Here is a 24827-nt window from a genome sequence, read left to right on the forward strand (position 1 = left end):
ATCAGTATGGGCTTAGAACCTCGAACAGCGATTCTTCATAAAGGGAAGAAAGGTTTTGGTTTTGTTTTGCGAGGGGCTAAGGCTGCATCCCCATTAATGGAAATAATTCCTTCTGAGAAATGTCCAGGATTACAATATATGGACGACGTAGATCCTGAGGGTGTTGCTGATATGGCAGGCATTAAAAAGGGGGACTTTCTTATAGCTGTAAGGATGTAGATGTATATAATTTGACCGATGGATTAATTATTTATATTTTTATTTAAGATAAACGGAGATGATGTAACGCAAGCTAGTCATGAAACTGTTGTCAATTTGATTCGAAAATCCGGCGATTCCGTTGCATTAACCATTGTTACTATAAACATTGATCACATTCGTGAAATGGAATATTCCAACGGAGGTTCCCCCGCGTCTATTTCTAAGGCGCGAGCTTATTCTACATTACCTCGTAAAATGCAGGGGCGCTCAATGGTGGCTCCACCACCCCCTCCTAAGAGAGATCCTTCCACAACTCTGAGTGTTGGAAGAGCTAAAGCTAGAAGCATGGTTGCCAATTTAGCAGCATTAGGTATGTACGCTATCTGGATGTTATTTAAGATTTTTACTAATATATACATATATATATACTTTGAGTAGAAGTTTTAGATCGAGCTATAAATGAACACGATTCTAATTCAATTGAAAATAAGTTCAATATTGAGTTATTGCCCTCCTCATCCCCCAAAATGTCCTCACCAACGATTGCAGCAACTAGTCAAACCAATACGAAATCCCCCTCCAATTCTCAAAAATCTTCACCTGTAAAGACAAAAGATGAAACTCCTATTTATCAACAAGTGAGTGCATGTATATTAATAATAATATACATATTATGTATTGTACATTCATGATTGGAGGAGGAGATATTACACGAACTTATATTTAATCACTTTTTTTTTTTATTATAGTCTGGAAAATATTATTCCAAAAATGGCACTGTGTTAAGAAAGGAGTTTTATTCTACACCAGCTCTCAATGGCCAAGCAGGCGATAAAAAGGATGTTGCAATTGATGTAGTAGAAAGAAAAATTCATAGTCAAGAAGATATCAACAAAGCCACTTTATCTCAGGACATTGTTGATTCCAAAAAGACAATTAATGACGAAGATAAAAGCGAGAGAGGAACACAAGGATATTTCACTCTTCCTTCCAAGACAAAGCAAAAGAAAAGTCTGGAATTACACGATGGGTACCGAACACTAACTAAAATAAGACCCGTGGCTACAACAGCAAAACCACCCATGGTGATTAATACATCTCCAACATTACCACCTCCAGAACATCCACCGCCACCCCCACCTTCAACACAAGTAGTCAAAGTTGATAGTAGTAATATTCCTAATTCTCCTCCTTCAGATTATGCAAAGGTGGAAAGAAAAACGGTGCCCACTAGTCCTCCTGCATCCAGTGATTCTCCTCTTTCACCCACATCTGGAGTAATGAGTAGCTTCAAACCCTCAGATAATGCCAAACTATACGCTTCTCCTGAAAGCATACATGCTTTAGGGTACAGAATTCCACAAAAACATGGGGGCAGTCCCTTGAATGGACCGATTCATGATCCTATTAATGGAATTACAAGTGTTCAAGTGACGAAACAAAAGAAATCTCCCACAAGAGCTAATTCTATGCCCCCAAGACCTAAACCTCTTTTAGTTCGAAAGATGGAACAACAACTTCCAGATATTCCATCTAATCCTTTACCGCCACCCCCACCCCCTGCACTGCAACAACAACAGACTTCACCACCCCCTTCGACTCCACCACCTCCTCCTCCTCCGGTTGAAGGACAAGCTATGGAAACTTATAAAGTCAATGGAGTTAAATACACAACTTATACAACCTTTCGATCACCTCTTACACCAGATGATAATCAATTTGAAGGTGCAACTCCTGATATCCCTGAGCCTGATTATTCAGATCCTGAAAGCGATCATCATCGTAGAGCTTCTACTACTACTTTGGAAAAGAAAAAGAAGAAATCCGTTAGTTTTGTAATTGATGAAGGGGACTCCGCAAAACAAGTTTCTGGGAAGCCTTCTAAAGTAGAGTCAATTCTCAAAGATACAAATAAAAATAATATTATTGGTGATGGTAACTATCATTATCATAATTATTCTCGAGCTTCCTCTTATGATTCTGCTGTTATGAGTGCATCATACTCAGAGGTCTATGCTAGAAATAGTTCAGCCATTTCTGATAAAAAAGTAATGGTGGCCATGCAATCCAAAGTCAAGCCATCTGTTCTAGATGAATCTAACAAAGTTCGAATAGACGTGAGTAATAATCGACTGACAAAGTCACAAAGCTTTTGCTCTGATAAATCTTCATCTCCCAATGAAACCGTCAAGAGTCCTCCAAAGATGTCACTTCCAGCACCTCCAGCTGTCGTTTCGTCGCCTCCTCAGCGTCAAAATACTGGAAGTGGTGGCATTTCTATTAATGACATAAAAACAGCTCGATCTCAATTGAAACCTTCTCGCTCTTTTCCAAATGATTTTTCTGTGACAAATAATAGTACACCTACTCAAACGGAAGATGGCGGGGACAATTCATCTAGTGGGGTGAGTTCAGATCAAGAAGTAGTCATTTCTACAAAGACTGATAACGATAAGTATGTGACTTATTTACCCGTGGAAGGGCCATCTACTACGACTAGTAGTGTCAAACCAGGTAGCAATAAACCCCTACATCCTACGCAGATGGTTTCGTCGCAAGTATGGGAAAATGATTCAGAAAGTTCTGATGATGTTTCAGACAAGTCGTGGGTTCTTAGAGCGGAAAAGGATTCATCAACGGGGCATAATATAATATCCATGAAAAAGATGCTGCATCCCAAACTGGCAGCACTATTTGATGTTCCAAACGCGAGTGGAGCAGGAACTCGTACCCTTCCTAATTTAAAGCACCACCACCATCACCATAATCATCATCACGTCAACATTATGGAAGCCCGGCATCACCTCACGGATCATCCTGAAGCCACATCACGAGTTTTAAGCAGATCTTCACCTCCAACGAAGCAAAAGAGTCTTCAAGCATTTAATAATAGGAGCATTGAGGAGAGTTTGGCTCTTATTCAACAGCATGTATCTAATCTAGGGGATACAAACAGCAATATTGCTCTCTCAGGAGATCTGCCTCTTGGAGTTCCTCCTCCACCTAGTAAAACGGAAATAGTGGTCCCAGAAGTGTTAGCTCCACCTCCCGGATTCTCTGATTCTGATTCCAATTATTCGGACAATGATACTCTATCAGCTGAGCAAAAGAGTCTAAGAAAAAAGTATGGAAAGGCGGGAGGGGCTCTTAAAAAAGAAAGAGTAATGATGACTCGAAGTATGGACTATGGGCAACACATATCTTCAAGTTCTTCCATGGACTATTCCACACTTCCTCGTAGTCATCATGCACAGCATTTTAGTTTTAAGAGCAAAAACTTGGGAAACTGGACGGTTTCAGATGTTTGCGAATGGCTGGATTCCTTATTTATGCCTGAATACAAAACTGCATTTCTTCAAAACAGAATTGATGGTCGAAGACTCATGACCATCACAAAGGCCGATTTGGAAAAATTAGGAGTTCATCGCGTTGGACATATGCTCAATATTGAAAAATCTCTCAAGAAATTTGCAGCTAGCATTCATCAGCATCACCATCATCAAAGGAAATAAATATTAATAATATCACCATCATTTTATAATATTCGATTATTATTATTAGAAAAACACTCTGCAACTTATGTTTTTTTACCCATTTTCTAGTCCATAACGCAAAAAAAAAAATATGAAGAAGCAAATATTGAAAATTTGAATGCTGAAAAAAAAAAAACTAATTTATATTACATTATATATATAACATTTTATTTGATAATTATTTTATTCCATTACTTGTATTTGTTTTTTGTTTTTTTTCTTTCTTTATCTCTAATTTGTATTCGATTTTTTCCCCTTAAAATAATTTTTGAAGGCTGTGAGTCGTATGTATAATAAAACAACATTTTGAAAATACAAAAAAGCTTTTTCTTAGAATTGCATTTTTTTTCATTACTTGCATGAAATAACCAATATTTCGTCTTAGGGAACAAAAGAAAAAGATGCAAGACTGTAGAAATATCCCGGGAAAATAATCGGCTTAAACCACAAGGACAAAACTATTCATTTTTGTAAACAGACGAAAACCAACAAAAAAAGTATTTGCTTCGTTTGTTTTTTGTCATGAACAAAACCTAATTTGACGAACACGTTTTGTTTGATTTTGTCTGACGAAATTAAGAGAGATAACGCTATTAGCTATTAAAAAAACCTATAACCTCTTCAAAAAAAACGATATGCATTGTTCTAAGAACCTATTGATTTTTCATATTTTCACATAAGTATTCTTTAAAAATATTTCTTGATTTTTAGCTAAAGCTGCAAGTGTTTTTTTCTAGTTTTGAAGATTGAATGGCATCATTATATAAACTCTCAGAACACATATGCAAAGAGGCTATAAATCCGAGATAAATTTAGCTAGAAAAAGTTGATAAAATTTTTTAAGAAAGTAATGTTCTAATGTTTTGTTAAACGTCATTTTTTATAATGAATCTTCATAAAACTGAAGTAATGTTCAGAATGTTATGTGGGCCACTGGTCGGCAACCCCCGTGGTACAAAATTCCATAAAATCTAGTTAAATAAATTTTGTCATAGATAAACACTTGACGATATTATTTAAATTGGATTATTTTTTTGGAATTGCGAGTCAAATAACTGATATACATAACATACCTGCGGTGATAACCCGTGCATGACATATTTGAATTCCATCAAAATTAAACAAGTGACAATATTATTTATGTGATGCCGGGCTTACATACGGGTTTGGTTATGTCAGCATATCTAATATCATATTTATTCAATCCGAAATTTCAAGTTAAATAATATTGTACCAGGTGTGGCGAAAAAATCTTTACATTTTCGATCTATAACTTTATCAAGATGAATTTCAGCAACCAGTTGTAATTGGGTATGTCTATTAAATAAAAAAAACTAATATGATGTCCCTAATCATCGATGTAGCTCCTTGGCAGCAAGGATGACTTCCAGACGGCCACGAAAGGTCTTTCACCCATAGCAGATGTAGCCCTCAGACATGGCATCCCAGTGCTGGTTGACGGTGTCCTTGAGGTTGTAGATATTTGGATGACGGACGGTGCAGGCCTTGGACTCAATATGCACTTAAAAAGTGATTTCCAATGGGTAGGGATCTGATGAGTAGGGGCCATATTTTCTTTCCCCAGAAAGGCAAATTGGCCTCCAACCACTTCCGGGCCTTTTTTTGCAGGCGTACTATCCTGGTGGAACAGCACGTTCATGTTGGAGATCCCCAACTGCTTTGCAATCTCCGTTGGTTTCTTGCCAGCGTCCAAAAGTGCGCGGACCAAAATTCGTTGGTCGCATTCAGATGACCTTTCCTCGGCTTCTAAGATGTAGTTTTTTTTTTTGTATTTGACCAAAACAATTTTACCGCATTCACAAAAACCTTGATTTATGTAGCAAAAACGAAGTGTACAGATTTTTTTCAGCGCACCTGGTATATAAATTAAATCGTTCATCACTTAATAGTTTTTTACAGTATAAATGTCATATTTCTTACCGAACAAAAAACTCGCTATTCCAGGGCTCACAAGTCTTACGCAATTGGAAATGAACTCATGCAAATCCACCTTTTCTCGTGATTTTATGCCACACATTGAATTTCTCATACACTTTTTTCAATCATAGAAAAGGTAATCTTGAAATTGAAGTGAGGTTCTTTCTTTGAAAACTAACTTTGAATTTAAATTAAGGTAATGAAAACCTTGAAAATATTGAGGTTGAATTGAAGATCTTTTTTTAAAGTAACATTAATATTTTAGTATGGGTCTTCGTTATATTAGAAAAGTAGAATTGAATTAGAATTTTTTTTTTTTTCAAAATATCATGCTGAACGATTTACAGGTTCAAGTAACATTCGGGAATTTCCTATATCAATGAATTATATAAAAATGTAGATAAGGCCTTTGCCGATATTTGAGAGTGACGATTTCTGCCACTTCTGTGACAAATACCTACAATAAATTTTGAAAATCAGGCGTTTTTAGGAATGTCCCAAATTGAATTTCGTTACTTTATGCTTAAAAAAGAATTTAGAATATGATTTCATCATGTAACCAGTTAAATTGTAAATAAAGAAGTTTAAGGGCAATTATATACATTGAATTAAAATAGCGAATTCTTATTTCTGCTCAAACGTAAAAATTCTGTTATTTAGAAGGGTCAAAACGAAAAGACAACCACTTAATGTATTTTTTTAACAACTCTGTACACCATACCTCTTCAAATTTGTATTCATTATGGTTACCCAGAAGTTGGTGCTATTCCATTTAAAATGGTACCAAAGGAAAGCTAATGAAATTTTTTGAATATAAGAGTAAACAAGTTTATAAATGTGAAAATTTTAATTATTTTTAATGCATGCCCATTAGACCTGTTCAAATTTTACCTTTTAAAAAAAAAAATCTTTTAATATTTGACTTTTTTCCGTTCTCCAAGGTCTATAGAAACTAAATATACCAGTCATTTGGATTTTGGAGCGCGGCTATGCCTGCCTCATGGCCTTGAAAATGTCAGATGACATATCTCAGTTGTTCAATAATATTGATATAAAGTAGAGCAACCAAAATAAAACTGAATAGTAATTTGCATGATGCGTGGCATATATAAAGAAAATAATTAACAGAATACCCAATTAATTAATGCGTCATATCTCAAATAAAGAAAAAATTCAGTGTTCAGATTGAATTCAAAAGTACTTCGATGTATTTATTTTGATAATACAAAGTATTAAGATAAGTACGCAGATCATAAAACAAAGAAAAGTACACTGAAGATATTATTTATGTGTACATATGTTCCAAACAATGTATTCATGGGCACAAGTAAAGGGTTAATAAAATATTTATATAAATTGAACCACAGTATTTGTATTTTATTCTATTTTTGTATACATATACGCCAAGATAATAATAACTTAGGAGAACACCTAGAAAGACAGAGGAAACAATATAAGAACAAGCATTTTTTAATATCTGGGGTAAAATTTACTCATGGGCACAAATAAAGGGTTAATAACATAAGTATACAAATTAAAGCACTGTTTATTGGCTTTGATTTGATACCCATATCAATGCTATACGATAAGTCATTGCGAAGTTATGGTTAAAAGAATATAAAAAAGTCACGTTTTTTTTTGCCCTTTTCTAGAGCCAACGACAATTAATTTTCAAGGACCATATAGCTGTGCTCCAAAACCCAAATGACTGGTATAGTTAGTTTTTATAGCCCTTGGAGAACGGGAAAAAGTCAAATATTAAAAGGTTTGAAAATTTAAAAAAAATTGAACTGGAAATGCCCATTCATATTTTTTATGCTTAGAAAGGATGACATCATATGATTTATAATTTTACCTTAAAATTGTTGCTCTTAATACACATATAATAATGAGACAGTTCAGATTACACTGAGGCAATCCCAGTATGTTCATTGAAACCATGTACAATACGTTTACCCTTTCCAAGTTCAGTGTTTACGTGTGAAGCTATCTGAAACATTGCAAATCGGTTGTCACTCTCTGACAACCAGACTTCAGCCATTGTATCTACTGCATTAAGAGTAAGAGGTGAAGATCAGAATGATTTGTTATATTATCCTTCACTACAAGTCGATATAGAATAAATACTAATCGTAACTTATTCCAAAGTAATATCAATGGTTATTAATAAAAATAATCCAGATTACTTCACACTACACTTGGATGGAAAACTTATACGGGATGTTCTTGGTAAACTATATTCAGGAGAAAGTGTTGCGGCACTTATTTTTGGTGATTCAAATTATGAAGAAGGGAAAAGTATTAGAGAGTAGAAAGTTCCACTAGAATCTCATAGTTCAATCCTGCGTTAAAGCTGATAGAAACGTAGGATCTCACAGACAACATTGTAGTCAAAGTACTTTATATCACATCGAGAAAGAGAGTAATCCATATGGGTTCAGCGAAGCTAATTGGGGGAAACTAGAATGAAAGATGTTCAACTTCCATTGTTGTCATGATGTATAAAAGGCAATAATTGGAGGTGCATGGGAGGCTGTTTTGAACAAAGTTAATAATCCTGACAATTCAATGTTTAACAGCTTGAATGAAATATGAGGAAAATTAGATAATAACCACTAAAAGTTATCAGTCAAGTTGAAAAATACTTAACCCCGAAGATGATAAGCATAATTGCAGCGTATGTAAATTCTTTGAGGAAGCAAGTTCATGGACATATCAGTCATAAGTGGCAAAGCTGTGTATGATCCTGCTTGTAGAGGAAAATCCTCAGGGTATCCATTAGGCCAAACCAGGTGCCATTTAATCATACTGTTGGATGGCCAAGAACATTTACTGCATTTAGATGCTCTTGTTTCCAAGAAACTAAAATACAGCAAGGACTAGAGATGAGGAACAAGTTCCTAGCCTTAATCTATACAGGTCATTTGGTGAGCACTACATCTGCTGCTGATGCACCTATCCATAACCTCTAACTTATGAAGAACATGCTACAAGACAAGTAGCATGACTATGAATTTGCAACCTCTATTCTTAAGAAAATGAATAACCACCCCTAGTATTGACCAAAAAAAAAAGGGTGACATTCATCTTGCTTAGTTCCCATGACAACATAAACAAGTCTGCAAAGGAGAAGCTCGAAGTTAAGCTATCAGAAATAGAGAGACCTGAGAGTTACAGAAAACTCACACAGGAAAGCAGAAGTTTGTGAGGTCAGTAAGAGTGCCCAATGGTGTGGCTGAGAGAGGTGTGAAACTGATGTACGACTTTGCGACTCGAATCACAACTGAGTCAGTGCAGAGAAGTTGCTAACTAAAATGTACAATACCACCGGAACAAATTTGACTGTTTCGAGATATTAGTACCTCCTATCTGACAAGTTAATTTTTTTATTTTATAATTAATATAACCAAGGTATTTTAGATAGTTTGTTCTATAAAAATATTTGAAAATTTCACACATATTGACTTGTTTCTTTTCATGTTAAAGATTTTTTTTTTAAATGTTTCCTTCATTGGTTAGATGGAGTTGTATTGATGAAGTATAAGTAAAGAGTATAGTATTACATTTACTCCATCTGTCGTCCTAGGAATTAATTTTTTTTTAGATTTTATTTGGTACCATTTTAAATGCAATAGTACCAACCTCTGGGCAGCTACAATGAAAAAAAAATATAAAATATTTCGAATTATTTGTATATTTTGTATTAAACGTTGGAAAAGGGGGAAAATATCACTTTGCATATATGTTTGATGAAAAAAGTCAAATTTGAAGAAGTTTAACCATACATACATACTTATGGTTGTAAATCTTAAGCACTTTTGGTATGTACAAAAAAAAGAAACTGAAATCTAACATGGTACTATTGACAATTTGAATATTGTTTGAGAAAATAGCAGTTCACTGTCATGACGTTTTATAAAATTATCTGCAAGATTAAGGAAATAAACGCAAGTCCCATTCCATATCAAGCAAGGGCATAGGCAGGAATAAGCTGAATGAAAGGAGCGATTAACAGAAAAGAAAAAAAATATTTATCTAAATGTTAAGTGTTCAAATTTATGTATTAAACTTTTTTTTATTCCTTCATAATTTTTTAAATAGTACTCATAAAAATTTTAATCATTAAAAATATAAATTAATGTTTCTAGTCCACGAGATTTAAATAGATATTTAAAAAAATATTTATTAATATTCATCTGTTAAACTGGATTTCAAATATGGCTTTCTGGATTTATTTTCTAGCTATTTGCGTAATCTGTAATAAGTCTAATACTACTTATTTACGTATCGTTTATTATGGGACGTGTTCTCACATCCCTGTTCTATACTATATTCCCTTGGATTTACATAATATATAAATCCATGCATGTAAATCCGGTGTGCTTTTTAGCTGGCCCGTTAGTTTGCAATTGGTAGTATAAAGAAGGAATTTCCTTTTCCTTAGCAGTTTCATTATTATTTCATTCCTGTGCAGTGAACAATTTCCTAAATAGATTCAATTATATTCAAAACCTTATTAAACATTCGTGTGTGCTCATAAAAGACGGAGCGTAACCCAGAGGATTTGTTGCAGAGATATAATTGTAAGTCCTTGTTGGACTCAGAGTAAAATTGGGGATCGAAATCGAATTAATACTAGCAAATGTCATTGTTGATATCCTTTTCCCCCTCCTCCTTTGTTACAGCTGATTGTAGCTGATCTAATGAAAAGTCATGAGCATTATTCTTTCTCTACTCAAAAACATTCTTCAAATTTTTAGGGTTACCACGTTGATTTTCGGTTTATTTTAACATGCTCATTCTACACTGAATTTTCACCTTTGTATATGTCATAATTAAAGATGGCCTGTTTGGTCAAATAAATTACTATTTTGAGATTAGAAAATGAAAACAGTTGGTAGATTTTCCTTTTTTCCTTCATCATTTATTAATATTTACTGTGTACAATATCTCCCTCGAATAAAGACTATAGCTTGCTACTTACCTTAGTAGTAATATTGAATATAATTAATTTTATTCGCCAAATGTATTAAATAAGTTCCCCGTCCCCCTGGATTGCATTTAATTGGATCTCCATCTATCCATTTTCCCTCAGAGTTAATATTTTTCCATTTGGATATCCTAGCAACACGTCTTGTGATCATCTCATCATGTTCTGTTCAAGGGATCTCGTCTCTGTGGGCTTCAATCACTGGATCTCATTTTCTTTAATGGAAGGGTCGTTCATTGTACAGATGCCCCTTCCCTTTCAACGTCTGTTATACTGACTTCTTGTAATGTATTCGTGTCTCCTTCCCTCTTATTCTCTTATTTCTTGTATTGTCTCGTATATATATATATTTGTAAAGTACTGTCTTTACCTCGTTATAAGCCATGTATTATGTGTATGCATCAGAGTAGTGTTTTGTATTAATAAGAATATAATTGTTCCTATTAAACAAGCCTTGTGTTATTTGTGTTATTCCTCCACGTCTTTCCTCTCCTCAATTCTCTCGGTCCTCCTGGATTCCTTTGTATAAATAGTTTGTGTCTCCTCAACCTCGTCAAGACGCAACACTTCTGACCTCGTGAATCATTGTTTCTATGTTCAAAAATACATAAATTCATCCAAATCTTCTACAGAATAATCATATAATACTAAAGAGTGGCCCTCAAAACTCTTTTTTTTTTTTATATTGCTATAAAAAAAAGACGAATGGATATTTTTCAATAATTTTTTTTTTATTTGAAAGCCTCAACATTCCGGTTAATAATGAAGCACCCCTTTATTCATATGGCCGCCGGCGCTGCCCTTACAGTAGCCCATTTTGTCGACCAAATTTTTCAATACATTTTCGATTGTGTGAGCTTCAATAGCTGGAATGGCGACTCCAATTTCGTGTTTCACATCGTCAATCGTCTCTGCATGGTTTGCTTAACATTTATCTTGACGGTTCCCCACAAAAAAATAGTCCAACAGAGTCAAATCGCAGCTACGAGGTGGCTAGTTGACGTTGCCGTTTCGGCTTATGATACGATTGTCGAAGACAGTGTGCAAAAGATCCACTGTAACGTTGGCTGTGTGGCACGTAGCGCCATCCTGTTGGAACAAATGTCTTCGATGTCTTCCTTTTCCCCTTTGGGGAAACAAAAAATCTTCCAACATGGCCTGATAGCGCTCACCATTGACCGTAACAGCAGTATTTCCCAATTTTCTTCGAGCGTAAACTTAACCATTTCGTAAGCCGGAGACCCTTTACAAATTATTAGACACAATGAGAATGTTACTACAACTGTCAGACGTCAAAAAAGGGGTAGTTCAAAATGCAAACGCTAGATGGGCAACCCGTTATAAGAACTAATGAGTTCCAGAAAAAGATATAATGATCCACTGAAATCCAAAGTGAGGAACAGAAAGAGTTCTCATCGTCCATCCACTGCTCCTTCATTGAAATTCTGAAGTTATTTTGTTCTTAAGTCAACTCTCCTTCGTCTCTTACTCTAACAAAAATATTTAATTTATAAGAATCCTTCAGTTTCCTTGATGTATATAACGCAGAAATAACTTATCTCAATTCCATCTATAAGGTGGAGTTTGTGATGTATAATTACCTATATAAGGCGGACCCTTTATTTCTTTATTACATGGATTCGAACATGTAGAATTGGAATTTATTTAAGATCATTTTAAGTCTTTTTAGTGTATTTGAAGTATGATAGGATGAAGACGGGTTTTATTTCTAAGTGTTAGCCATTAGTTTTTGATTACTCATTATATAGCGTATCATGTTAGCGACTTTAAGGGAAGAAAGTTATGGTATCTCACTTAATATATCTATAATATAGAATTATGAGTTTCATCAATTAAATCAAGTATTCCTGACTTTGAAAATTTCACTACTTTTTATAGTAAATGTACTAGTGTAATTTGAAATATAGCAATACAGATTATTATTTCTACAGTAGAATCACGTGATATTCTATCCTCCAAAACCGTAACTTTAATCATTCGTACCATATATCTCGCTCCCGCTTTTTACACGCACTCGCTCAATGCCCATCGCTAGACTCATAAGTATAGTTGATAATATTGTAGAGAAAAACGCGTGCGAGGAGACAGGGGGGAGAAAGACATATGGTATTATTGTTTAAAATACTGATGTGATTATCACTAAGGGTGATAATTTTGGTAAGAATGGAAAAGCGTGCGAGGAGAAAAGAAGAATTACTTATGGCATCATTGATTAAATAATATATATCTTCTTCTATCAATCATGAACGTTATCATTCCCGCCTTTATTATTCAATATTAATATAATATGAGATGGTGATAGTCGATAGAGAACTGAATAAAATCCCCAAAATGACGTCGCCTTCTGTCTGGATTTATGAAAATGGTGGCCCAGGAATTTGGAAAATACTTACCGGATGAGAAACAGATGGTTTGTCGGATTTGTCGATATAAATGTGCCTTTAGTCCCCTGTCTAGAATTACACGCCACTCATTATCCTCATCTCATAACAAGAGTATGGATATTCATCTCTAAAATCAATTTGACGATGAATACATCAAGTCAGACTTTAACTTTGATATCACAACGATGCTTATTGCATGTAATATAACCTTATCCATTGCTAATCATCTACGTTCAAAAAATTTATGGACAAATACAAGGGTAAACATATCCCTTCCCGAGGAACCATCATTAAATTAATGGAGGATGTTGTTACTGATGTCATATATAGAAATAAATATAAAAATGTTTTGAGTCATCCACACCAAATGATGATCAAGTTATCAGTGAAAAGTATTTACGAATATCGAAATGGAACTCTGAATTTTGTACTATCTCTCAGTAAGTATTCAATTTTTTTTTTAATCTAACCATAAAATATGATTCTATTTTAGCTAAACATATCAAGAATTATGAAACACAACTCAGTAAAGGGCAAAAACAACTGCTTAAATGGTCACAACAACGGGGGTAGTAGCTTTGGATGGTTAGCAACTAGTTTGTCTGAGACTACTTACTTCGCTTTAAGACTTGGGTATGATAATTAGTTTTTCCAATATTACATAGTCAATAAATATTACTTTTTATCAATAAAGGCTTAGCTATGGTTGATGGGCTCCAAGAAGTGGTGTTCAGAAAACTCATAAAAGGCAAAAACAACTGTTTAAATGGTCACAACAACGAGGGTAGTTACATTGGGTGTTGCATTATAATTAACAATTGTGTATATCCTTCATGATAACAGTATGTTGTTATATAAACATACTTAAATAACGGGGGAAAATCTTTTTTGATGCTCTTAATAGGGAGTAATATCGCCGGACATTACTACATAATTAGCTTTTGCTCTAAATCTTTACGATTAATTTATTTCTAACATTTTTTTATTAATATATTTATTGTCTAATTTTATGATTTTGACATTTACTTTATTATTAATAATTAGTTAGATCTCATCGGTAGAGATATATCTATCCTGTGCACAATTGTATATAGCAACTTCCACATGAAGAAGAAGGGTGATTATCTTTTTGATTAAACTCCACGTCTCGCTTGTGTATTGCAACCTAAAGTTATGACATATTTAACTGAATTCCGATGTTAAAACAAGAAAAACATTTCTGGATCAATCTATTATTTCAATATTCTGTATTTATAATTTTTTATTATTAATAGTTATATGATTTTAATTGTTTAATTTTGTATATTTAACTTAAATGTTTAATGGTTTATTTTTTAGTATGTAGATTATATTTCATTAAAGCCTTCTTTTTTAAACTTTGAGCTTCAAATATATTTCAAATACTCTACTTTGTCGTTTCATTAGCTATTATTCTGAGAATAAGGTTCATAATGAATTACAATTTCATGGAGTGTGACGTTTTCAAATCTACTGTAACGGATAAAAAACGTCGAAATCAATTATACGTAGTATATCTTCATTAAACATTTTGCTAATAAATACATTCGTTATACCCTCAAAAATCATAATAAAGCAGGCAGATGATAATCACATCAGTATTTTAAACAATGATACCATATGTCTTTTTCCCCCCTCCTCCTCGCACGCGTTTTTCTCTACAATATTATCAACTATACTCATAAGCAAGGTTCATAATTTTGGTAAGAATACAAAAGCGTGCGAGGAGAAGAGAAAAAATACTTATGGCATCATTGATTAAATAATATACATCTTCTATCAAGAACGTTATCATTCCCGCCTTTATTATTCAATATTAATATAATATTACTAATGCATATTAGATGCAGATAATCGATAGAGAACTGAATAAATGCCTAAAATAACGTCGCCTTCTGTCTAGATTTCTGAAAATGGAGGCCAAGGAATTTGGAAAATACTTACCGGATGAGAAACAAATGGCTTGTAGGATTTGTCGATATAAATGTGCCTTTAGTTCCCTATCTAGAATTAAACGCCACTCATTATCCTCATCTCACATCAAGAGTATGGATATTCATCTATAAAATCAAGTTAACGATGAATACATCAAGTCAAACTTTAACTTTGATCTCACAAAGATGCTTATTGCATGTAATATAACCTTATCCATTGCTAATCATCATACGTTCAAAAAATTTATGGAGAAATACACGTGTAAATTCTTCCCTTCCCGAGGAACCATAATTTATTAATGGAGGATGTTGGTAATGATGTCATTTATAGAAATACTCTTATTGTAAATTGTGAAATTAAGATAATTTTTACCGAATTACGAAATGGAATCTATGGTTCATAATGAATTACAATTTCATGGAGTGTGACGTTTTCAAATCTACTGTGACTGATAAAAAACGTCTAAGTCAATTATACGTAGTTATCTTCATTAAACATTTTGCTAATAAATACTTTCGTTATACCCTCAAAAATCATTATACAGTATTTTAAACAATAATACCATAAGTCTTTGCAAGCGTTTTTCTCTACATAATTATCAATTTTACTGATAAGTCATACTCCAGTATTATGTGATATTATATCACATAATAATTGATAATGACGATTATGAAGGAATGTGTTAAGCCAAATAACAGACATCTTTTAACCCTTGACAATAATGACGAGGCTATGTTTTAGAAATAAGACATATTCACAAAACTTAATTTCACGTGTGTTGTTGCTGGCTCAGCAAGGCGTGAAAACCAGCTCACTTTTTCCTGTAACTTAGAACAATTGAACATTAACTGATAAATCCAATTTCTATTTATATATTATACCTTCCAAAACTTAAATAAAATAGGAAAATCATTCACCATTTTAAAATTAATTATTTATTACTATGTTACTGGTTATATGTGGGGTTTTTTTAAATTATCATCTTACCCTACCAAAATGATTAACTTACTCAAGTCATTTGGAAAGTTGAGTATTTCTTGATCAGTATGGAGATATTATACCATGTGGAAATGTTTATTTTAACAAGTCAATTTATATTTTATTGAATTTGTGAAAAAGAAAAAATGGAAATTAGGATCACTGTGAGTGTGCTCGTAAAAACCTGCTCAACTTATCCCATCTATATATGATGCTACAAAATGTATAATAATTAATAGATTTACGGATAACTCATTAAATAAAACAGTCATTGATATCAAAGTATAATACTTAAATAAGTTATTTATGTCTTGCAGTGATAATTCATTGGCCAATTAATACATCGGAACTTCACAGATTTTAATTTGATTGGTAAAACGGTGGATTTACTACGTTATATTTCTCCTCAAATCTAGGGGACACGTTAATTAATTATTATAATATTATTTCAACATTGAAAAACAAACAGCCGAATACAAATTCCTCTTTAAGTAATATCAACGTTATATTTGTAAGCTAAAGTTTCAAAATACTGACATAGATGTATGTATAAAATTCATATCTCATATTCAAAGAGATTTCGGGATATATTAAAACTTACGAGTATCAGGAGATACAAATAAGTAGAAAATCCAATTTTGTATCCACCATAATTAGAATCAATGAGGGTTCATAGTGTTAATTGTCCAATAAACTCCCTTAATGCGGCGAAATAGAATGATGAACATCAAAATGACTTACAAAGATTATATCTGCTAATGATAATTATCAAAGGTGAAGAAAAGTCCTTATACTGCAAGTTCAAGTACCTCAATCTTATTATCAAGTCCAATTAGAGTTCTTGGATTTCTTTCAAGCTCATTCCAATATTAAAATATATTTTATGGTTAAGGGCGTCCGCAAAATTATATTTTCGGAAGGCCTTGGTTTTTAGAATTTTTTTCCAAAAAAAAATTCTAATAATAAATTTTTTTTGATTTTTTTTTCAAAAATCCAGTTATTCACAATTTTTAAAAAGAATTCAAAAATACATAGCTAATCTCAAAAAATTTCAAAAATCCACAACTTTTCACAAAAAATTAAATATTTAGGTTAGAAAAATCAAAAATCCAGAGCTGTTCACAAAAAATTAAATTTTATTTAAAAAAAATTTCAAACATTAAATTTAGTGAAGAATATTTTCAAAAGTCCATAGATATTCAAAAGAAATTAAACTTTTTGAAAAAATTTGAAAAATTAAATTATTTGGACTTTTTTTTTAAAAAATTAACTTAAATTTCATTTTTTTAAATTTTCAAGTAATACACAATTGTTTTTTTTTCTTTTAGTTGGAAGTGCCTACAACTCCTCCAGACCAACCTCTGCGGACACTCCTGTGGGTATATGTATCCTGCTAAGATTTTTCTTGGGTAAATTATAAATCATCTTAAATGTCCTAGTCGAAACAATCCAAACGATTTTTTTACAAATATTAAGGAAAGTATTGAACTATTGGATGTCAAAATTGGAACAACAAACAAAAAGGATCGAACAGAACAAAACTCTAAAATATATTATTACATCGTTATGCAATCATATTTCCATATTGTCGATAATTACAATGAAGAAAATAAGATATTTTTCTATATAACGATCCTACTTTTCTCGTCCCAAATCGATCAAAAAAAAAAAAAAAAAAAAGTTCAAATTAAGACATTTCATAGGGATTTTTAGTACATTTTGTTTAGATTTAATTCAAATATCAGTGGTTATCATTCCCATAAAGTAGTCAATGCAAGTGTCAAACTTTTTTTTTTCATTACGCCATTTCATGGAGTTTAATCAAGATTTTTTGAAAATTTGTCCATATAATGAAGTAAAAAAAATTGAGTTCTAAGAATTAAAAATATCGACTTCGAGTCCCTAATTATGATGGCATAATATCTCCTTAAATTAGTATCCAATTTATCACGTCAGTAAAATGTCTCCAGCATGACGTCGTTTTTGGTTAATTATGCAATCTGTGACGTTAGTGAAAACGCTCAATTAGGTGAGCTTATATAGGAAAGTCAAAAGTATGTTGTTTTTTTTATACCAGTATTCTTTCAATTCAACCTAAAATCTGAATACTCAGATATTAAATCGTCTACTGGTTACATTAGCGATGTTGGATCTGTCTAATTACTGCTTTATCTAAAGTTAGTCAACTTTCATTTTATATACACAACCTACTAGGTCTCCCCTAATTTTTTTCTTTCTAAGTTTGTGATTTTGAACCTGTGACGCAATATTTGTGTACACACGTGGACTGTCAAATATTATTGTACAGGAGGGGATGGATGCCTTTAGCACGGACCCGTCCAAATCCTTGGGCAAGCAGATCCAATTCTCTGATAATTCATTTTCAATTTCTTCGGATCAAGTGGACAAAGTCTTTGAAACAGATCGCATTTGCAAATGGATCTCAAATTTCTCAAAAGTATCCCTCCAGTTTCCAGATCATCTCCTTCGTTATGCTCCTTCTATCGTTTCCAAACTGGGTCCGAGAAAAGTCCATGTACTAGGTGATACAAGTTATAGTCCCTGTTGTGTGGACGTTGTCGCTGCACAACATTTGGGAGCAGACGCTTTGGTCCATTTCGGAGAAGCGTGTCTCTCATCAGAGGATAGAACCGATTTCCCAATCCTCTACGTCTACACACAATTACATTTGAATCCCCTCTCTCTTAATTCTCTTCTGGAAGGAGACATTCCAACGCTTATTGTCTACGATGTCGGCTATTCTGAGGCACATTTATTCATCCATACATGATACATCCTTCATTTATCATTGAATTCTTTTTTTCTGTTTATTGTATTGAACTCTTAGCTAAATCAGAAAAAAAAAAAATCCCTCAAATTATTATTTAACTATCAATTGATGTTTTTTCCCAATGATAAATGAAGGATTATTGATTTGATACAGGTTATCTCCAATGCTCAATTCTCATCCAATATCTTACTCGCTAAACCCTCGACTGAAGGAAAGGATCGATTGGGCGGAAGAGTATTTCCACCCTACCATACATTTGAAAGAATCGTCTACTGTGGCACCAATTCCTCCTTCCTTCTTCTTATTGCCCTCTCCCTACCTGATAAACAATTCTTTACATACAATCCGAAAGCACCCGATTCACTTGAGACTGCATATACTAAAGTATCAAAACTGGTGATGAAGCGCTACGTTGGAATTGAAAAAGCCAAAGATGCAACACGTATCGGTATATTGATGGGGACTTTAAGCACTCAAGGATATTTGAATTCTCTTGATTCTCTTCGATCGGCTATAGTAAAGAGTGGTAAAAGACCCTATTCCTTCCTTGTCGGTAAGCCTAATCCAGCAAAGTTGGCCAATTTCCCAGAGATTGATATATTCGTCTACATCTCATGTCCTCAAAGTGTGTATGCTATGGCAGCTGAAGAAACTTCCAAGGATTACTTTCAGCCCGTCATATCTCCATTTGAGTTAGAAATGGCATTGAACAATAATCGATCTTGGGAAGGGAATTTATGTGGGGACTTTGAAAAAATTTTACCAGGCGGATCGCATTTTATTCCTTTTGAACCCAAAGAAGGTCCAGATGTATCTCTTTTATCCGGTAGAATACGTCTCTTGGGCTCTGAATCTAATAAACAAGAAACTGAAGTAAATGGAGCATTATTAGAGAGTGAAACGCGCGTCTCTGAACTCCATAGAGGTGGAGGTGGTGGCTCCTATTTAGCTTCGAGAACTTGGAGGGGATTGGAACAAAAGCTTGGAGAAAGTGAAATTCCTTCTGAAATTGTGGAGGGTAGAAAAGGGATAGCATCTCATTATGAGGATGAGCCTAAATAAGAGGTTTCCCTGTTTATTCCCCTTTATTATTTTGTTTTTCTAGACTCTAGTTCCTTATTTTTATGCCTGTATCTCTATGTTATTCATCATTTCTTTCATAAATTTTTTTCGTAACGAGAAAATAAATTCATGAATATCCGATAAATGTTCTTGGCCTACTTATTCTTCGTCACACTCTCCTTTTTTTATACAGAGTGTTCATCTTCGTTCGTTCAGCGTGGATCCGTTGGAGGTGGAAACTACTCTCATTTCGTCATTAATGAACATGAATCTTTTACTCTAAATCTTTACTCATTGTGAGTTCCTTCATTCCATAGTCGTGAAAGTTATTTTTTGTTTTTATAGAAGAGGTTACTTAATTATCTCATTATAGCAAAGGGGATGCAGATATCTACATATCCGAAAGGATTCAGTACCCTTCCTTTGATCTGGATGAGCATTCCTTTCAATCTGTTACTTGCGGTGTAGATAGTGTTATTCTCGATGAATCCGTCCAACGTCCAATCTACGTTGCCGTCTACGGCCATCCAGCCTACCCTGTCTCCGATTTTGTCCTTGAGCTACAGCTTTCCTCTAAAGCGGCGGAAGAGAAGGAGAGATCCATGTACAACGAGGATGGATTTACCTGGATCTTGAACAACATTATTTATTATACAAAAGTAAGAAAGGCTAAAATTGTATTGTTCCTGATATTATCGATCAAACTTAGGCTATATATCTATTACTTGTATCAGTTAGATAGTTATTATACATATAATTGACACATTTTCATACTATGTCGGGTCATTTATATCCTAAAACCCAAACTAAAAGGCCTGAGCCTCATTCGAAAAGGCCAGCTCACCAAGTTCCTATTCCAGGTTTTAGAAAGCCTCATCCTGGATATCCAGGATGGGGTCCTGAGTTGCCATCTCGAGAGGTAAGTTTATTAAATATAATACGATGAGTCTAGTCACATTCATTTTACAAGTAGGAGGAACAAAATGACTTTACTCCTCATCAAGTCGACAAATATTATCCTGAGTGGTCAAAGGACAATGTCAAAAAGCATTATTCTGCTGAAAATGAAAGACTTGCTGCCGAATTAATACTTGAAGAGACAAAAGCCCTCATTAACGAAACTAAGGCAAAGCAGAAGCAAGATGAAAAGGAACTCACAAGTCGATTCAAGTCTCGTGTTGGAGATATTAAATTTTGGCAGTCTGAATTAAATCTTAAATTAGCCAAACTTAGAGATGAATTAGAAGAGTTAGAATGCCAAAAAAATCGAGTTAGCAAGGGGATTGAGAGCATAATTGAGCCCATCAATGTAATTGAAAAGTGCATTGTACACAGAGGTAAACGACAAGGACCTGACTTGGTTGATGATAACGTTCAAAAACATTTACAATTTGAATTAGAAACTTTCAAAAATACAATGGTATGTTTTATTTTAAAGTTTTTTTTAAAGATTAAACTAGCTATGATCACATCATTTACAGTCATTACTCAAACACACGGAGTCAATGATGTCAGAGAAAATTAGACAAATACGTAAAAGAAAGTTTGAAATTATAAAGGAAATAACAGACAAGGATATTGCACTTGAAATTGATCAACAAACATCAAATTTGAGAGTCACGGGTCCCATGTCTAAAAATGTGATAACCACCCGTTATCCAACCAATACTACTAGCAAAAACTCTTCAAGATATGGACACCATTTTGGCGTTGATAAAAATAAATCCGCCTTAGTAACACCCTCTGATTGGAGTGAATTTACACAAAGGAATTTGAGTGCTGCCTCAGATGAAATTAAGAAGGTATTAGATACAAAATCCAAGGTCGATGGAATTTTGGCTACTTCTTCCTCCAAGCTTCGATCTCAAAAAGAACTTAGTGATCGGGCTTTTGAGCAAAGAATTCAAGAAGTAAAAGATGCAAAGTCTATTCTTGAGATGCAGGTGAGATATGTTAGATGATTTTTCAATTATTAAGACGCTAAAATATATTTTATGTTCTTGATTGCAGCTTTCTGAAACTATTGCTAAGATTGCTGAGATGGAGCAAAACATCATTTCCCTTGAATCTGCTGTGAGCTCAAAGCATGGACCGTTGGCTACAACTCAACAAAAGTTACAACAAAGAAAATCTCGTCCAAACATAGAATTAGTTATAGATGAAGTGGAGATCATGTTGCACAAAGAGTGCGAAAATATCATTGAAAGCATTAATAAATTAGAAACATGCCTATTGAAATCTCGCAATAGTCATATATCACTTCAAAAAACACAATTAGGATTAGAAGAACAAATCAAGATTAAAGCAAATAGTATTTATATAGATGAAGTCAAGTGTGCTACTCTTCGCAAAGGAATTAAGATCCATGCATATTAGTCCCTGATTCCTTGTCTCTAAAATAACTGTTGATCGATAATATTAATATTTTGAATTTTTTAAAGTTATGTTAAAGAAAATATTTTTTCTTTTTTCAGATGAATGGCATTGAAGTTTTAAGTTTTCTTGGTGAAGCAGTTATTGACATACTTTCGATTTAGCATAAAGTAACATAGTTTGGAAGTTAAAATGATAAATTTATACGTAGTATATTATACATCCTTCAATGTACAAATTAGTCATCAGTTTTCGAGCACTTCGTGACTCGATAGTGATGATTAAGTAAGCTTTTTGAAATAAATCGCTTTCCACAATTAGAACACGTGCTTCTTTCGCCAGTATGAACTCTTTTATGGGTGAGCAATGCACTGTTTTGACTAAATTCCTTAAGACAAGTATCACACTGAAAGGATTTGATATTAAAGTGAATGAGTTTATGTCTCTCTAGTGATGATTTGTTTGCAAACACTTTTTTACAGTGATGGCAAGTTTTCTTACCACTTAAGTGGTATTGAGTATGAGACTTGTAGGAACTGATTGAAACCATCTTATCACAAATATCACAGCGTTTTTCCTCTTCTACTTTAGAACTATCATTGAATCCACACTTATGATTCCTTAGTCCAGATTTTTTACTGAAGCTTTTCCCGCAAGCTTCACAAATTTGAGTTTTGGGATGACGGATTTCTGGATGTGCAGATTTGACGTGACCCGCCAAGCTTTGACTTTTTTTGAAGTGCTTATTGCACATTTTACATTGAAAGAACTCACAAGATTTAGTTCTAAAATGACTTTTTAGTTGTTTACTCGTTGAATAAGACTTTGAACAGGAATGACAGTTGTGTAATCGCTCTTAGGGTTAAGGAATAACATTTTAAAACTTGATACAATCAATTACATATTTTGAAAAACAGACAATTTGATTAATTTGAAACAAAGAAATACATGGACTACAAGGTTTAAAATGTTACTCTTTAAATGAATTGAGTTTTGATGAAGGTTAAGCTGATGACGAACTCTAAATTTAGCAGGACAATCGGAACATGTAAACTCTTTCTCATTATTATGAACTTTTAAATGTCTTGAAAGATGCGAAGAGGATGTGCAGGAATAATCACAATATTCACAGTGTAGACTCAAGGAAGTACCAGAACGATGTGTTTGAATATGATTTAATAAGGACTCAAAATCATTGTCCTCAGTGGGTCTCCATTTACATTCAGTACAACTTTTAATGTTCGAGTGGAGAGCAAGAAAGTGTTGTCGAAGTTTAGAAGGGGAACTTGTTGGTATAAAACAAACTGGGCAACTTCTCAGTGTTTCTTTTCGATTATGGACGATAATGTGAACCTGATAGTCACTAAGACTGTCAGTAGAAAATTGACAGCTAGGATAAGAGCAATGAAATGCTTTAAGTACATAGCTGGAGTTATTTTCATTCAAATTAATTAAAGCTTCATTATCAGTCATAGGATTGGTTTCAACCTTGAACTCAGATGTCATGCAAGGGCAAAAATTGACATGATGTGTGAATGCATTATAATCTAAAAAACAAACAGATGAAAAATAATGTAATTAAAGAATTAATTTCGTTACCGGTCGTTACAAAGCTACAACGATCACATTCATGAGTTGTTTCCATTTCATGTTTTACGACTCTAACTGTACTAAAGTTTATAGACGATTTCTCCGATAAGGGAATCGAATTTATAAGTTTATACAAATTATCTTCATAATCATAAGTGACTGAAACACAAATACCCAGGTCACGCATGATCTGCTGACAAATGTCAAGCGTTACAATATCATAAAAAATGAGCTCTCCATAGTAAAGAAGAGATACAACAGCGGATACGTCTTCTGCATTGTAGTTAGGAAGATGAACACAAATCATATCATCTTGGTTAGAAAGGAAGATGTTTTTAAGAAAATTGGGACTGGCAGAAGCCAGTAAAAGTTGATGTGCCCCAAGACCATCTGCAGCTTTATGATCCTTACACCTGAGTCGAACGTCAACAGCATCAGGTGTATGGAGACAAACATATTGAACCTCCTTCGGTAAACTAAATTCTCCCCGAGTAACCAAACGTACCATATCACTGAAATAGAAATATTTAGAAAATGTATTGGGATCACATTAGAGTCGTTAAGTTAAGTACTTGGATGCAGTCATATTTTATGAATAAAATAATAGTGTATCGATTAAGGAACATTTAAATACATATATAAATTAAATAATTTAGTTATTTTTCATGTAATTATAAACTATTATAGCAGCCCAAACAGAGGGTTTGGTGAGTCGAAATGGAGCAATTCCCACAGATATCCCTGATATCACACATTCCACAAATGGCCAAACAACTGGAGCAAGTTGGGCCCTTGCATGAAGAGCATACTTTGGTATCCCCCTTTTTCCCTAAGCAACATGACACACAAGCATTTTCTACAATCTTTTTCGAGCCCTTTTTCAGCTTATCTAGAGTCTTTTGATAGATCTTGGCCATTTCTTTAGGATCCTTGGAGATGAAGTCTTTTTCGGAAAAGTGCGATTTGTAGAGACATCCTCTCAAACTTGGAGGAGATGTTGCTGCACGTTTTGG

General features: G+C 33.6%; 4 protein-coding genes and 1 long non-coding RNA gene across 6 annotated transcripts in view; 4 read left to right on the plus strand and 1 right to left on the minus strand.

The window, feature by feature from the left end:
* The window catches only part of Prosap (SH3 and multiple ankyrin repeat domains prosap), an 85531-nt gene extending 81464 nt beyond the window's left edge, over positions 1-4067 (plus strand). For both annotated transcript variants that reach the window (XM_040713410.2, XM_040713409.2), the window contains 4 exons: positions 6-207; positions 268-571; positions 640-839; positions 951-4067. In XM_040713410.2, coding sequence (XP_040569344.1) covers positions 6-207; positions 268-571; positions 640-839; positions 951-3713 — 3469 coding nt within the window. In that variant the 3' untranslated portion in view covers positions 3714-4067. The remainder of the gene's footprint in view (positions 1-5; positions 208-267; positions 572-639; positions 840-950) is intronic.
* An 8755-nt stretch (positions 4068-12822) lies between these two features.
* On the plus strand, positions 12823-14475 carry LOC139905331 (uncharacterized). The gene is made up of 3 exons (XR_011779996.1): positions 12823-13507; positions 13561-13700; positions 13762-14475. It is a non-coding gene; the product is annotated as an uncharacterized lncRNA (long non-coding RNA).
* Positions 14476-18244: 3769 nt separating this feature from the next.
* Dph2 (Diphthamide biosynthesis 2) lies at positions 18245-19996 on the plus strand. The gene is made up of 2 exons (XM_040712290.2): positions 18245-18765; positions 18943-19996. Exons 1-2 carry the CDS (start codon positions 18313-18315, stop codon positions 19849-19851), a joined length of 1362 nt encoding a protein of 453 aa, XP_040568224.1. The 5' UTR covers positions 18245-18312; the 3' UTR covers positions 19852-19996.
* A 9-nt stretch (positions 19997-20005) lies between these two features.
* LOC121117796 (tektin-1) lies at positions 20006-22547 on the plus strand. The gene is made up of 5 exons (XM_040712289.2): positions 20006-20147; positions 20225-20770; positions 20825-21271; positions 21333-21794; positions 21862-22547. Exons 2-5 carry the CDS (start codon positions 20627-20629, stop codon positions 22225-22227), a joined length of 1419 nt encoding a protein of 472 aa, XP_040568223.1. The 5' UTR covers positions 20006-20147; positions 20225-20626; the 3' UTR covers positions 22228-22547.
* On the minus strand, positions 22421-24521 carry LOC121117794 (uncharacterized). Its single transcript, XM_040712288.1, has 4 exons — positions 24387-24521; positions 23824-24326; positions 23199-23771; positions 22421-23079 (listed from the first exon to the last, which is right to left on the minus strand). Exons 1-4 carry the CDS (start codon positions 24398-24400, stop codon positions 22463-22465), a joined length of 1707 nt encoding a protein of 568 aa, XP_040568222.1. The 5' UTR covers positions 24401-24521; the 3' UTR covers positions 22421-22462.
* Between the last annotated feature and the right edge of the window lie 306 nt (positions 24522-24827).

The sequence above is a fragment of the Lepeophtheirus salmonis genome, chromosome 5 (assembly GCF_016086655.4).
Source record: "Lepeophtheirus salmonis chromosome 5, UVic_Lsal_1.4, whole genome shotgun sequence".
Taxonomy (NCBI): domain Eukaryota; kingdom Metazoa; phylum Arthropoda; class Copepoda; order Siphonostomatoida; family Caligidae; genus Lepeophtheirus; species Lepeophtheirus salmonis.